Source organism: Panthera leo, chromosome B4 (genome assembly GCF_018350215.1).
Source record: "Panthera leo isolate Ple1 chromosome B4, P.leo_Ple1_pat1.1, whole genome shotgun sequence".
NCBI classification, from domain to species: domain Eukaryota; kingdom Metazoa; phylum Chordata; class Mammalia; order Carnivora; family Felidae; genus Panthera; species Panthera leo.
In genome coordinates, this window is record NC_056685.1 from 76,869,432 (window position 1) to 76,884,852 (window position 15,421).

General features: G+C 34.5%; 1 protein-coding gene across 13 annotated transcripts in view; it reads left to right on the forward strand.

Annotated features, from left to right (window-relative positions):
* LARP4 (La ribonucleoprotein 4) overlaps nucleotides 1–15,421 on the forward strand; it is a 66,268-nt gene that overhangs the window by 36,295 nt on the left and 14,552 nt on the right. For all 13 annotated transcript variants that reach the window (XM_042946501.1, XM_042946506.1, XM_042946502.1 and 10 more), the window contains 2 exons: nucleotides 11,270–11,482; nucleotides 12,327–12,430. In XM_042946501.1, coding sequence (XP_042802435.1) covers nucleotides 11,270–11,482; nucleotides 12,327–12,430 — 317 coding nt within the window. The remainder of the gene's footprint in view (nucleotides 1–11,269; nucleotides 11,483–12,326; nucleotides 12,431–15,421) is intronic.

The window sequence follows — 15,421 nt, forward strand, 5'->3', positions numbered from 1 at the left end:
CTCTTTGTGAGCTCTTAATGTGTATCAGTTTCTGTTCTAAGCACTTTATTTGTATAGAGTCATTTAATTCTTACAAGAACTTAATGAGGCAGGTACTCTTGTTTTCTCCATTTTATGGCAAGGAAAAGTGAGGTGTGAGAAGTTACCTACCCAGTTTCACGCACCTGGTAAGTAGAAGAACCAGGATGAGAGGAGGCTTACATTTATTAAGAGATTATATGTCAGGCACTGTTCTAAGGACTTATTTAAATCTCATTATTGGTGTGTGGTAGCTAGTATTACTACTTTTCCATATTAGAGATGAAGATGTCTGCTATTTGTCATTCTGTTTCCTCTGCTTCTCCCTGTTATCTCCCTTTCCTACTTGAGGCTATAGAGATACTCTTCTAGGTCTTCTAATAGCTTTAAAGTTTTATATGTCAGATTTAGGTCTTTAATACATCTGGAATTAATTTGATGTACAGGATACAATAGGAATTTAATTTTTTTCCATGTATGGAAAGGCAGTTGTCTCAACATACATTTGTTCAGTGGTCTTTTCCTTCCACAACTTGTGTGTAATGTTGAATCTGTCAGCTCTGCTTTACATTGTCTATTAGTCTTTTCTTTATTGAACCAACATTACTGTTTTAATTACTATAGTTTTAGAATATCCTTATGCCCTTATGCAAAGCCTCCCTTATTCATTTTTTTTTTTTAAGATTGTCTTGGTTACTCTTAAACCCTTAGTTTTCCATATGAATTTTAGAGTGTTTGACTAATACTAATAACCAACCAAAGAAAAACTATATTGGAATTAATGGGATTGTGTTTCATTTACTGGGAACAGTTGGCAGTTTTACCCTGCAGTATTCAATATTGTGGTAACATTATTATGATACATTTTTCTGTTAACTCAGGTCTATTGTATTTTGTAATTACTTCCTTAAAGTAATTTTTGTTGCTTTCCCCTCTCCATGGTATCTTAGTGACTTTTTTTTAAATGTTACTGCCTGGAGCGCTTGAGTGGCTTAGTCAGTTAAACGTCCAGCTTTTGATTTCAGCTCAGGTCATGATCTAAAGGTTGGTGGGTTTGAGCTCTGCACTGACAGCACGGAGCCTGCTTGGGATTCTGTCTCTTCCTCTCTCTCTCTCTGCCCCTTCCCTGCTCAGCCTTGCATGCTCACTCGCTCGCTCTCAAAGTAAACTTAAAAAAAATTTTTTTTAAATGTTACTGTCTGCAGGAACCTTGCTGAATTCCTTTATCATATCTAATGGAGATTATGTGTCTGAGAGAGGATATCATCTACAAATAATCACTATTTTGATTATTCCTTATACCTCTCATTTCTTTCTTATTTATTTATTTATTTAACATTTATTTATTGTTGAGTGACAGAGATAGAGCACGAGCAGGGCAGGGGCAGAGAGAGAGGGAGACAAACAATCCGAAGTAGGCTCCAGGCTCTGAGCTGTCCGCACAGAGCCCGACATGGGGTTCAAACTCCCGAACCGTGAGATCATGACCTGAGCATCAGTCGGATGCCTAACTGACTGAGCCACCCAGGCACCCCTATACCTCCCGTTTCTTACAGCTGATTACATTTTCTGAGATCTTAGATATAGTGTTAAAATTATATATAAGTAGTAATATTTATCAGCTGTTTTGGGTTTTGTCTATAGTTCCTTTAGTCATCACATAGCATATAGCCTAGCTCTTGCTAGGAGATTCACATTAATTTTTGTAGCATTCATTAAAACCAAATGTCCTGGCACCCAGAAAGACAGGTGCAGGAACCAGAAATCCTATATTCCAACCCTTGATACTGCTTTCAGCCACATACTCTTTGATCTTAGGCATGTCAAGTTACCTCTAAGGTCCTGGTTTGTTTCTTTGAAGTGTACATGGTTTTCATTTTGGAAATCCTGTGATTCATAAGCAGTGATCTTGGAGGACAAAGGGATTAAGGGAAGAATGTCCACCTTTGATAATTTCATTAGGAGGCAGTGTTTCATCCTGTTTTAATTGACTTTAAGACTGATAATATTAAGTTTTATCTGGGTTTCATAAACATTATATATATATATATATATATATATATATATATTAGAATGTCATATGGAATATATGTTTATATGTTCCTTTTATATATGTTTTTTGCAGAATTTAAAGAGTAAAAATACTTGCATAAGAAAGTCAAACAATATTAAATAATTAATGATTAATTAATTAATTCAAATTCTCTTTACCAGATTCTTCTAGTTGTTTCCCCCAGAGGTGATAAGAGTTTTTTTCTGTGTCCATCTAGGAATTTTCTTTCTTTTTTTTTTTTAAATGTTTATTTTAGAGAGAGAGACAGAGTGCAAGCAGGGGAAGGGCAGAGAGAGAGGGAGACACAGAATCTGAAGCAGGCTCCAGGTTCTGAGCTGTCAGCACAGAGCCTGATGTGGGGCTCAAACCCACAAACCATGAGATCATGACCTGAGCTGAAGTCTGCCACTTAACCTACTGAGCCACCCAGGCGCCCTCTTTCTTTCTTTATGTGAATAAGAATGTACAGTAGACACTCAGCTGCCCTTTTCACTTAATAGATCTTTAAGATCTTTTCATTCACTGTTGTTTCAAGTATGCATCCAGTATTGTTCATGTATATCACAATTTAATTATCCTATCCATTTTTCTCCGTGGACAAGCATTAACTTGTTTCTCTTGTTTACAAATAATGTTGTAATGAACATTATTTCTTAAGCTTTGTTTGGAAGTTTCTTTTTTTGTGTGTGGAATATACATATATATAATTTACCATTTTTAAGTACACAACTTAGTGGCATTTAATACATTCACATTGCTGTGCAACCATAACCAGTATTTATCTAGAACTTCTGCATCATTCCAAACATAAACTCTATGAAACAATAACTGCCCATCCTTCTACCCTTTAGTAACCTTTCGTCTAGTCTCTGTCTTTATGATTCCTATTTTAGATATAGCATATAAGTGGAATCATGCAATATCAGTCTCTGTATTTGGCTTATTTCCCTTAGTATAATGTTTTTTATAATTTTTTTTAATGTTTATTTATTTTTGAGAGAGACAGAATGCAAGTGGGTTGGGGCAGAGAAAGAGGGAGGCACAAAGAATCTGAAGCAGGCTCCAGGCTCCGCGCTGTCAGCACAGAGCCTGACGCGGGGTTCAAACTCACGAGCTGTGAGGTCATGACCTGATCCATGGTTTTCTTAGAGGTTAAAATTAAATTTATAACCACCACATTTGAATAATATCAACTTGGTTTCAGTAGTGTACAAATATTCTGCTGTATATAAACTCTGTTGTATTCGTTTTCTTTTAAATCTGATAAAAAAGTATAATAATATTTTCTTTTGTATTTACCTGTGTAATTATCCTTACCAGTGTTCTTTATTTCTTCTTATAGCTTTGAGTTACTCTCTAATATCTTTATCTCACCCTGAATAACTCCCATTAGCATTTCTTGTAGGATAGGCCTGCTGATTTCCTTCAAATTGTTTTGTTCATAACATCTTTTTCCTGATACTCTTAGGTTTGTCCATGGTTTCCATTAGCTCATTGAACACTTTTAAGATAGTTGATTTGGAGTGCCTGGGTGCTCAAGTCAGTTAAGCGTCCAACTTCCACTCAGGTCATCATTCTCATGGTTCATGAGTTCGAGCCCTGTGTCGGGCTCTGTATGGACAGCTCAGAGCCTGGAGCCTGCTTCAGACTCTGTGTCTCCCTTTCTCTCTGCTCTCCCCAGCGCTCGCTCGCTCGCTCGCTTGCTCTCTCCCTCTCTCAACAATAAATATTAAAAATATAAAAAATAAATAGAAAAATATTTTTTAAAAAAAGGCAAGTTGATTTAGCATCTTTGGCCAGTAATTCCAATGTCTGTGCTTCCTTAGGATGGTTTCTATCGAATTCTTTTTTTCTTCCTGTGAATGGACCATAGGTTTCCTGTGTTTTTGTTTTTTAATTCTTTTTTGAGAACTAGATATTCTGAGTATTCTACAATATTAACACTGAAATATGATCCTCCCATTCCTGGTATTACTGAAGTATTCTGATAGATATTGCCAAGGGAATCTGCTGCTGCAGAGAGGAATGAAACTAAGGCAGGCATCAGCACTGAATCCTCAGGGATCTACCGAACCACAATAACACCCTGTATTTTTGGAGGACAGAGTCTCTACTACCTGCCTTGTACCAGCCAGCCACTCCAGGAACACAAGCCATTGAGGAATGGGATTAGTAGCTACTATTTGCATGCTGCTCACTTAGGAAAGATCAGTAGCCTCTCCCTTAACAACCACATTGTTGCATGTATTGATAGTTCATTCTTTTTTTATTGCCAAGTAGTAGGAATGTACTGCAATTTGATTATCTAGTCACTTTTTCAATCTTCTCTTTACTTAAAAAAAAAATTGATTGTTGATCTTAGTATTGAATTAGAAGAAAGAGTCCTTTATATATTTTGAATATAAGTTCTTTGTCAGTTATGTATGTGTGTGTTTCAAATCTATTTCCCCTAACTTGTGACTTCCTTCTTGTTTTCTTAATAGCGTATATTTGAAGAGCAGAAGTTTTGGAATTTGTTGTTGTTGTTGTCATTTTAATTGAAATGTACTTGATGTACAATATTATATTAGTTTCAGGTGTCTGAACGTAGTGATTCAACACTTCTATACATATGAAATGATCACCATGAGAAATTTAGCTACTATCTGTCCCCATACGAAGTTGTTACAATATTATTAACTATATACTTACTACATTCCCATGACCTATTTATTTATTTATTTTGTAACTAGAAATTTGTACCTTTTAATTGTTTTCCCCTATTTCATCCATCCCTCTATTCTGTTACCCCCGGGCAACCACCAGACTTTTCTCTGTATATGTGTTTGTTTCTGTTTTGTTTTGTTTTGTTTTGTTTTGTTTTTTAGATAGCTGCATATAAGTGAAATCACCCAGTATTTGTCTCTCCCTGTCTGACTTATTTCACTTAGCATAATGTCAATGTTATGGCAGATAGCAAGATTTTCTTTTTTATAGCTGAATAATATTCCTGTGTGCCTGTATACCACATCGTCTTTATCCATTCATCTATCAGTGGACACTTAAGTTGCTTTCATATATTGGCTATTGTAAATAGGGCTACAGTGGACATAGGGGCGCAAATGTCTTTTCAAGTTAACGTTTTTGTTTTCTTTGGATAACTACCCAGAAATCAGTGCACAGAGGTAGAGCCTTGTAACAGGAGTAAGGAGGTGCCTCTTTGTGATTTTGATTTGCATTTCCCTGATAGTGATGTTGAGCATCCTTTCATGTGGCTTTTGGCCATATATATGTCTTCTCTAGAGAAATGTCTATTCAGGTTCTCTGCCCATTTTTAATTGGATTATTTCGGGTTTTTTGATACTGAGTTGTGTATTTTGGATATATTTTGGATATATAGTTGGATAATATTTTGGATATTAAGCCCTTATTTTATTATTTGCACATATCTTCTCCTATTCAGTATATTGTCTTTTCATTTGGTTGACAATTTCCTTTGCTGTGCAAAAACTTTCTAGTTTGATATAGTCCCATTTGTTTATTTTTTGCTTTTGTTTTCCCTTGCCTGAGGAGACACATCTATAAAAATATTGCTAATTCTGGTGTCAGAGAGCTTACTGCCTATGCTTTTCTCCTAGGAGTTTTATGGTTTCTGGTCTTAAACCATTTTTTGGTTTATTTTTGTATATGATGTAAAAAGTGGACCAGTTTCATGCTTTTGCATGTAGTTGTTAGTTTTCCCAACACCATTTATTGAAGAGACCATCTTTTCCCCATTGTATATTCTTGCCTCCTTTGTCAGAAATTAATTGACCAAAGAGCAGAAGTTCAAAAAAAATTTTTTAGAAGCCTTTAATTTTAATAAGGTCTTTTTTTATCTCACTTTTTTTTTTCTTTCTTTTTTTTTTTTTTTTTGTCTGAAATCAGTGTCTTTTGGGTCATGAATATTTTCTTTTATGATTTTAGAAGTACTGTGCTTTCATTACTCACATTTAGGTTTTATGATCTACTTCAAGTTTCTTTTGTGTGTTGCAAAGTAAGAGTCAGGGTTCTTTTTTAAATGTGTGTTTATTGGTTCTAGCATTATAAGATCATGGGGTACATGGGTGGCTCAGTGCCGGTTAGGCATTTGACTCTCGATCACAGCTCAGGTCTTGATCTCAGGGTTGTGAGTTGAAGCCCCACATTGGGCTCCATGCTGCGCATGAAGCCTACTTAAATAAATATACACATGCACACACACACACACATATATATTTTCAATCTCTCTCTCTCTATATATATATATATAATCTCAGCCGAGTGTGTGTGTGTGTGTGTGTGTGTGTATATATACACACACATATATGTTTCTGCTGAGATTTCCCTCTTCTTCAATTCTTTAAGAACACAGTTTCCTTTTAACCCATACATATTCCTAATGGCTGGGTTAAAATCTTAGTCTGCTGTTTCCTAGGTTATCTTGGAGTCTGTTTCTTTGGGCTGCCATTTTCTTTTTTCTTTTCTTTTCTCTTCTTTTCTTCTTTCTTGCTTTCTTTCATGTTTATTTATCTATTTTGAGAGAGAGAGAAAGAGCTCAAGCAGGAGAGGGGCAGAGAGAATCCCAAGCAGGCTCTGCATTGTCAACACAGAGCCCAATGCAGGGTTTGAACTCACAAACTATGAGATCATGACCTGAGCCAAAATCAAGAGTCAGATGCTTAACTGACTAAGCCACCCAGGTTGCCCCTGGGCTACCATTTTAATAATGGACCACATTAAAAAAATGTTTTTCACTTGGTTTTAGTTTCTTATCAGATATTTTAAGATTTAAGTAAACTACAGTGTATGATATTACTTTAGTAAAAGCAGTAGCTATAAATTTTTTTAGGGCATACTAAAATCAATTTGATATTTTACAGATTTTTCAAGATTGGCCATTATTGATTTCTTATTGTTTGGTTGCAATTTTGGGAGAGGGGATTTCCTGGCCTGTATCTATAAGGATCATAAAACATACCTTTCATTGATTTATTAAAATTGTAGTTTTGCTTAAATATGCATTATTTCACTTGATAATTTCCAACAAGTTGGTGAGGCTTATGATTCCTAATCTAATTCTCTCACATCTGTTTTAGCTCTGTTGCAAAAGTCAGCAAACTTTTTCTTTAAAGGACCAGATAGTAGACAGTGTAGGTTTTGCCAATCATGAAGTCTGCTGTAACTATTCAACTCTACCATTGAGGCACAAAACACAGGCAATATGTAAACAAGTGGTCTGATTTATTTTACTCAGTTTTAGAGCATTTGTTTCTCCCCCCACCTTTTTTTAAATTTAGTACAGGAAATTGCAAACATATAAAAGTGGAGAAAACAGTAAAATCAATCACTGAGATCCCATTAGCCAGTTGTAACAATTTGTAGAGCATTGCCATTCTTGCTTCATCCATTCCCACCTATTTTTCCATGCCCCCAATTATTTTGAAGCAAATTTGAAACTTAATTTTATCTGTAAATAAACTAGTATTAGTAGCTCTGAAAGGTAGGGATTTTTTAAAAATTATACTTACAATATCATTACACTTTAAAAAAAATGAACATTAGCTTCTTGAACATCAGTTGCTGTTCATATTTTCCTGATTCTCATTTTTTTTTCTCTTTTTAAATCTATAGTTTCATCCTCTACTTACTTATCTTTTCTTTTGGAAGTGTGTTGTTGAAATAACCATGTTAATTGGTTTTACAGAGTTCCTCATACATTTTGCTAGTTATATTTTATTGTGTTAAAATACACATACATAAAATTTACCGTCTTTATATAATGCAGTTGTATTAAACACATTCACCACCATCCTTTCTCATAATTCTTTTCATCTTGTAAAACTCACATTCTGTACCTATTAAATAATAACAACTCCCCATTCTCCCCTCCATCCAGCTCCGAAAACCACTATTATACTTTAAACGTATGATTTTTGACTACTCTAATTTATATAAATGAAATCATATAGTATTTGTTTCTTTTTGACTGGTTTATTTCACTCAGCAAAATGTTTTCAAGGTTTATCCATGTAGCATATTGCAAAATGTCCTTCCTTTTTAAAGCTGAATAACATTCTGCTGAATGTATATACCACATTTTACTTATACAGTAATCTGTTGATGGACACGTGGATTGCTTTTGCATTTTAGCTATTGTGAATAATGCTGCTATGAACAGGGGTATACAGGTATCTCTTTGAGACCCTGCTTTCAGTTATTTTGGGTAATACCCACAAGTAGAATTGCTGAGTCATATAGTGATTGTTTTTAATTCTTTGAGGTATCTCCATACTGGTTTCCACAGCACCATTTTACATTCCTACCAACAGTGCACAAAAGTTCAAATTTCACCACATCCTCTCCAACACTTGTTCTTTTCTGTTTGTTTCTTTTTTTTTTTTTTTTAATAGTAACCATCTTAATGTGAGGTGGTATTTCATTGTAGTTTTGATTTGCATTTCCCTAATGATTAGTGGTAGTGAACATCCTTTCATGTGTTTATTGACCATTTGTATATTGTCTTTGGATAAGTGTCTGTTGAAGTCCTCTGCCCCTTTTTGAATTGGCTAGTTAGATTTTTTAATGTAGTTAAACATGGTTCTCTGTCCCTGTACTTCATGCAGATTGATAGCCAGATTTAGAGGCTTGATCAAAATTTGGCTTGACTTGGGAGCAGCAGAGAGAGAACAAAAAGCCTGTATGTTTTTGTGTCTGTCTCTTATGCTGGATGCCACTGATCATTGACTAAATCTATAAATTAAAGCTGCAAAGAGGTGCTATTTTTAGGCTTTCTTTTTTCTTTTTTCCATTTGTCAGTTGAAGCACTTCTATAAAGAGAAGCTTTCCATTATCTTCATTATTGTGAGGTGTACAACTCATATATGGAACATATGAGAAATGCTTGGTTCTAGCTTTTCTTAGCCAGTTTTAGAAAATAATGAACCTTCAAAACTGACCATTCAGGTGTTTTTTGTTGTTGAGTATTTAAACATACTTGATGTGTTTGTTGTCCTTATCGATGAATTGTGTCCTCTTTGAGTTAACTTATCAGTCCTTTTGTCATGGTCCTAGTAATTTTCAGTGATTTGCTTGAATCTTCTTGTATATTTGATGTCAAAGGCCTGGGGTCAGGTCAAGTCTCCAGAGTCCCCACTTTATTTTTATGGGGAGGTGATAATTTTTAGCCTACTGGCTAGGCACAAGGAGTTCTTGTGGTTACTGGTATGGTCATTGTTTGAAAGCTTTTTCATTGGACAGAAATATGAAATATGGATTGTTACTTTTTTTTTAACAAAAATGTGAGTTTATACTGATGCTTTTGATTTAAATTCAGGATATATGGTTTTTTACTTCTTTAGTCTTACGTTTGTGTCTCCTTTCTCCCATGTGAAAATCTCAGATCTCTTTGACTCCAGTATAATTACTGATTTTTTTTGTATCCCATAGTCACACACAAAAGTATCAGAATAGCAATACCAAAAGCAATATAAGTCTGACAATAAATTAAGAATTTTTTTGCTATACTTTGCCTTGTAGTTTATTCCTGAGGCTAACAGTTGGTTTTGTTATGGCTGAAAGTCACTTAGGATTTCTATGTGTTGTATTACCAATTGAATTCACATTTAAGTTAATTTTGCTGGATGCTACTGAGTATTATTTATTTATTTTTTTTTTTTTAATTTTTTTTTTTAACGTTTATTTATTTTTAAGACAGAGAGAGACAGAGCATGAATGGGGGAGGGTCAGAGAGAGAGGGAGACACAGAATCGGAAGCAGGCTCCAGGCTCCGAGCTGTCAGCACAGAGCCCGACGCGGGGCTCAACTCACAGACCGTGAGATCATGACCTGAGCCGAAGTCGGACGCTTAACCGACCAAGCCATCCAGGCGCCCCTATTTATTTATTTTTATAATTGATTTATTTTCAATGTGTGCATGGTTTAAAAGTAAAATATCTAAAACATGGTATATTAAATACATATTCACACATATATATGTATATATGCAAGTATATCTTTATATTCCTATGTGACTTAGCTAAACAGTAGCTTACTATACATACTCCTTTATCCTCCTTGCTTTACCTTTTTTTTTTTTTTTTTAACGTTTATTTATTTTTGAGACAGGGAGAGACAGAGCATGAACCAGGGGAGGGTCAGAGAGAGGGAGACACAGAATATGAAGTAGGCTCCAGGCTCTAAGCTATCAGCACAGAGCCCGACGTGGGGCTAGAACTTAACGGACCACAAGATCATGACCTGAGCCAAAGTCGGCCGCCTAACCGACTGAGCCACCCAGGCGCCCCTACCTTTTTTTTTTTTTTTTTTTTTTTTTTTAAACAATAGTATATTCTTGAATTCACTCCATAATAGTATTTAGAGCAATTCATTAGTTCTTTTTATTTCTGTTTGATACTCAGTTGTGTGGATGTACTCTGGTGTATTCAGCCATCGACGGACTGATTGTTCTGTTGTTTTGTGCGTGTGTGTGTGTGTGTATTGAAGATAGTTCTTTTTCTCCATCCCTATTATAGTTAGTGTTTTTGAACAACCATGTATATCCTTTTTTAAACTTCTTTTTGTTCAGTGTATATTTGGAAGAGATTCCTAGAAGTGGGATGGGTGAGAATATGGAAAATGCATATATGACTTCAGAAGATAACTGCTAAATTTTCCTTTATAAGTGTTATGCTATTTTACGTGTCCATCATCAGTGTATCAGAGTGCCTATTTTGCCACAATCTTATCAACAGTATGTTGTCAAATTTTTGGATTTTTGCCAATCCTATAAGTGAGCAATGTTAATTCCATTTTAATTGCATTTCTCTTACAAGTAAGGTTTAGCATCTTTTCATATGTTTAAGAGCCATTTGCCTTCCTTTTTTCTGTAAACTGTTCATTTCTCTAACATTTTTTATCTTTTTAGAATTTGTATGTTAGAAATATATTAGCCCCTTTATCTGTGATAATTTGCAGTTAGTTTTATTATTTTGATATTTTGACTTTTGTAGCTTTACCTTGTTCATTGTTGTATTTGCCATGCAAAAGTTTTTAAAGTAATTTAAAGCTATCAATCATTTCCTTTTGCTCTGCTGACTCTACAGTAGTCAGAAATAACATAGTTGTGTAAAATATGTTTAAAAAGTAAATTAAATATATTTGTGAGAATATACACTTTATTATAATATGTTCCTCTTCTAGGCAAGGATAAAAGCCATCAATACATTTTTTGCAAAGAATGGTTATCGATTAATGGATTCTAGTATGTATAGTCAGCCCATTCAAACTCAAGCACAGTATGCCTCACCAGTTTTTATGCAGCCTGTATATAATCCTCACCAACAGTACTCGGTCTACAGTATTGTGCCTCAGTCTTGGTCACCAAATCCTGCACCTTACTTTGAAACGCCACTGGTAAGTGAAATCCTTACAGAATCATAAAATTTTTCACTTAAGCTGAAATTTGAAGAAATCAGCTAGAGTAGTTTATTTTTTGTTTTGTGTTGATATTGGTTATTTTCTGACTTTTAAGTAGTGATAATGATATCTAATCCCCTATACCAAATATATGCACGTGACTAAGGGTTAAGCTATTTGTTCCTGTTTGCTGAGTGAATTAAAATAAGAGACTGGGTCAATCCTGAGTAGTTTAAAATGCTTTTAGTTTTGGTAAACTTTTTCAGAGAAAAATGTACTTTATTAAGTAATAGCCTAATGATTCCTTTTTCTGTAAATCAAGTAATACTTGGAGTATTGCAAAAAGCAAATAGGTAAAATGCTTACAAATATTTTTGCCTTATAAAAGAAATTGAAGGAGTGCCTGCCTAGCTTGTTCCGTAGAGCATGCAACTCTTGATTTCAAGGTCGTGACTTCAAGCCACACTCTGGGTGCAGAGATTACTTAAAAATGAAAAATCTTAAAAAAAAAAAAAAAAAAAAAGCGGGGTTCATTGGGTGGCACAGTGGAGCCTGCTTGGGATTCTTTCTCTCTCTCTGCCTCTCTCTCTGTCTGTCTCTGTCTCTCTCTCTCTCCCTTTCTCCCTCTACCCCTCTCCCCTACTCATGCGCGCACGCGCGCGCGCACACACACACACACACACACACACACACACACACACACTGTAAAGCAACAAAAAAAAGAAAGAAAGAAAAAGAAAAATTGATGCTAAGTTGTTAGTTCATCAGGAGTTTCTTACAGCCTTTACACTATATTTTGCGCTTTACATTAATTGGTTTTACACATCAAATTTTCTTTTAGGCTCCTTTTCCCAATGGTAGTTTTGTGAATGGCTTTAATGCACCAGGATCTTATAAAACAAATGCTGCTGCTGTGAATATGGCTCGACCATTCCAAAAAAATCGGTAAGATGAAAATCATAGTGGAATTTATTGTACACAATTCCCAGTAGTTCTTAAAGAATACTGTGTTAATAGCAATGCTATTTACAGACTTTTTAACCAAAAGCTTAAACAATTTTACTCTAGAATTAATAAATACACTTTGATCTCAAGAGTTGATAATTTGTATAAAAAAAGACTTGGAACTGGGATTGTAAATGATACATACTGTTGTTTTTTAAATAATAAAGATAATAGAAAATTATTTTAAGATAGTAGCAAAATCTGGTGTCTAAATTAGTAGTCTAATTAGTAGTTTAATATGTAACATTTTGGAGAATGGGTTTTTTGAGGATAGAAATATTAGCTGATTTGAGTGTTGAATGTTGGGAAAATGAGTTACTTAAGATTTTTAAGAATTTACTTTTGAAATGATTTCCATGAACTATAGCAGCAGCTAACATGATTGAACATTTAGTGTCTAAGGCTTTGTCTTAAGGGCTTTACATATTTTATCATAGTTTTCATAACCCGATAAGATATATACAGTTATGTCTATTTAAGATGAGGACATTGAAACAAAAGGGTTAAATATGTCTATGAGCATGTGGCTAGTAATTGGCAGAGCCAAAATTTGAGCCCAGGCAATTTGACTTTAAAGCCTACACTTTATTTTTTTATTTATTTTTTTTTTTTTTATTTTTTAGTATATGAAATTTATTGTCAAATTGGTTTCCATACAACACCCAATGCTCATCCCAAAAGATGCCCTCTTCAGTGCCCATCACCTACTCTCCCCACCCTCCCACCCCCCATCAACCCTCAGTTTGTTCTCAGTTTTTAAGAATCTCTTATGTAAAGCCTACACTTTAAAAAGTGTTCTAGATAAATTATTGAGAACTCTGGAAATTATTTGCTATCATATAAAAGATTAATAAGTCTGTTAAGTGTTAATTATTTTTGTGTAAATGTCAACTGATAATCTCAATAATTTGGTATATATTATGATTTTTGATAGAGTATGAGTAGCCAAAGAAAAATGGGCTTATGTGGTGGCTTAGATTTATTTAATAGTTTCATATTTATTGTTCCTTGTTTGCTTATTTTGTGAGCCTCCTAGGTTTGGGTTTTTGTTTTTTTAATTATTTCTTTTCAGGGATTTTCTCTTGCTAGATCTCATTCTCCCAGTTGGTTCTTTTTGGCAAGGAGACCACATGGGGTATGTTCTTCTAAGATGACTTCTAGGAACTTAATTCTTTTTTGTAAGGTTTTCCTGGAACATGCTTCACTGAGAAAGAAGACTCACAGTATTAAGTGTTCTTCTTAGTGGTTTCTGGAAGCATTCATAATGTATCATCCTCTCATAATCAGTTTTTTGTACTCACACAGTTTGTACTCACTGACAATTGGTTAAAGCATTTGAAGATCGTTTATGAGCATTAGGAAAACTTTACTACATATACCTATTCTTACTGCTTTATGAAGTTTCAATTGAGATCTCTTTCTGTTAACAAGGATGGATGGTTCTTTATAATTCAAAGGATTATTGTGCTCTTAAAGATGGTTTTTGGTTTGGTAATAAAGTAACACCCGCAAATTTCAAGTATTGCTAGGACATATGAGTAGAAAGGTATAGGGAGCCTCACACATTGTCCTTTAATCCCAATCCTGCTTTCAAAACGACTAATTTCCATGAACACATAGAGATAATGATGTTTAAATCTGGGAAGACCTATGTTATGATATAGTTTTACAGATGAAGAAAGTAAAAGCTGAAGAAGACAAAAATCTTGCTAGGGTTACATTGGCTGGTTATTATCAGCAGACTTGAGATTAGAACATTTCCTTTCCTCTACTATAGTTGGTAAAGTTTTTCTCCCATCCAAGTACTAACCAGGCCCGACCCTGCTTAGCTTCCGAGATCAGACGAGATTGGGCGCGTTCAGGGTGGTATGGCCGTAGACGGTAAAGTTTTTCTTAAAAGTAATTTAAGTAGAGCAAATAACAGCTTACAACTTCACTTGTTAGAAAATACAGATTTCTCCTGATTAGAAATGGTAGCTTTGTAGAAATAGGTTATCTATTGATTTCACTTTTTTTTTTAAGGAGTGAATTTTGCTATAGACAGTGAAGTAGAATAGACATCTTTCTTGTAGACTAAAAGCAGTATTTCAGTATTAGCTAAAAGTACTGGTGGTTTGCATATTTTTAACTAAAAAATGTATTAAATAGGTTCATGGTGTTCCTTTACCGTCACTTGTTTTTATTTGCTGTGCTTTCTTGATAAAAAGGGTGAAATTACGATAAGAAAGCCAAGAATGACAGTCTAGTTATCCTTGCTTGTAAGGATATGTGCTTTTAAAGGTACAGGACAGGTTTTGCTTGTTTTTCAAAACCATTCACGCACAATTCCTTTTCATACCTGTGACCAGTACAGGTTGTTAATTTTTAGTTACAAAAATTATACACAAATACTTTCTTCTTATAAAATGCAGATATTACAGATGAAACTAAAAGAACTTTTTGACCAACACAAGACCACTGTGTTTGTTTGTTTAAAGTTATCAGTCAAAGAGAAGGTAACTTTTAGAAAGCCCCTTTGCAGTTTATTATATGACCCTTGTAACAGCCCAGTGATGATCACTAGACCTACTTGGAGAGACTAGGACTAACTTTCAGAAGTCTGGGCATTTTTCTACCTTTCATTCTTTGTCTTTCTATCACATCACTTCTTCCTTTCCATCTTTTATCACTTACTTCTTTTATCTTTCTTTTTATCTTTTGCCTAGACTGAGATTGTAAGTCCCTCTCAGTGAAGGGTAAGATTATGAGATCTGAGGGCTGTGTAAACCTAATAACTAATCTGTTAGTTATACTGAAATACAGTGAGCAAATTTAAGTGAATAATAGTTTCTGAACAGCTACATAAACGGCATATCTACCTCATGAGGTCATTTTTAGATACAATGGATAATATAAATATTTTGAAAATTACTTTGTGTTTCTTGACATACT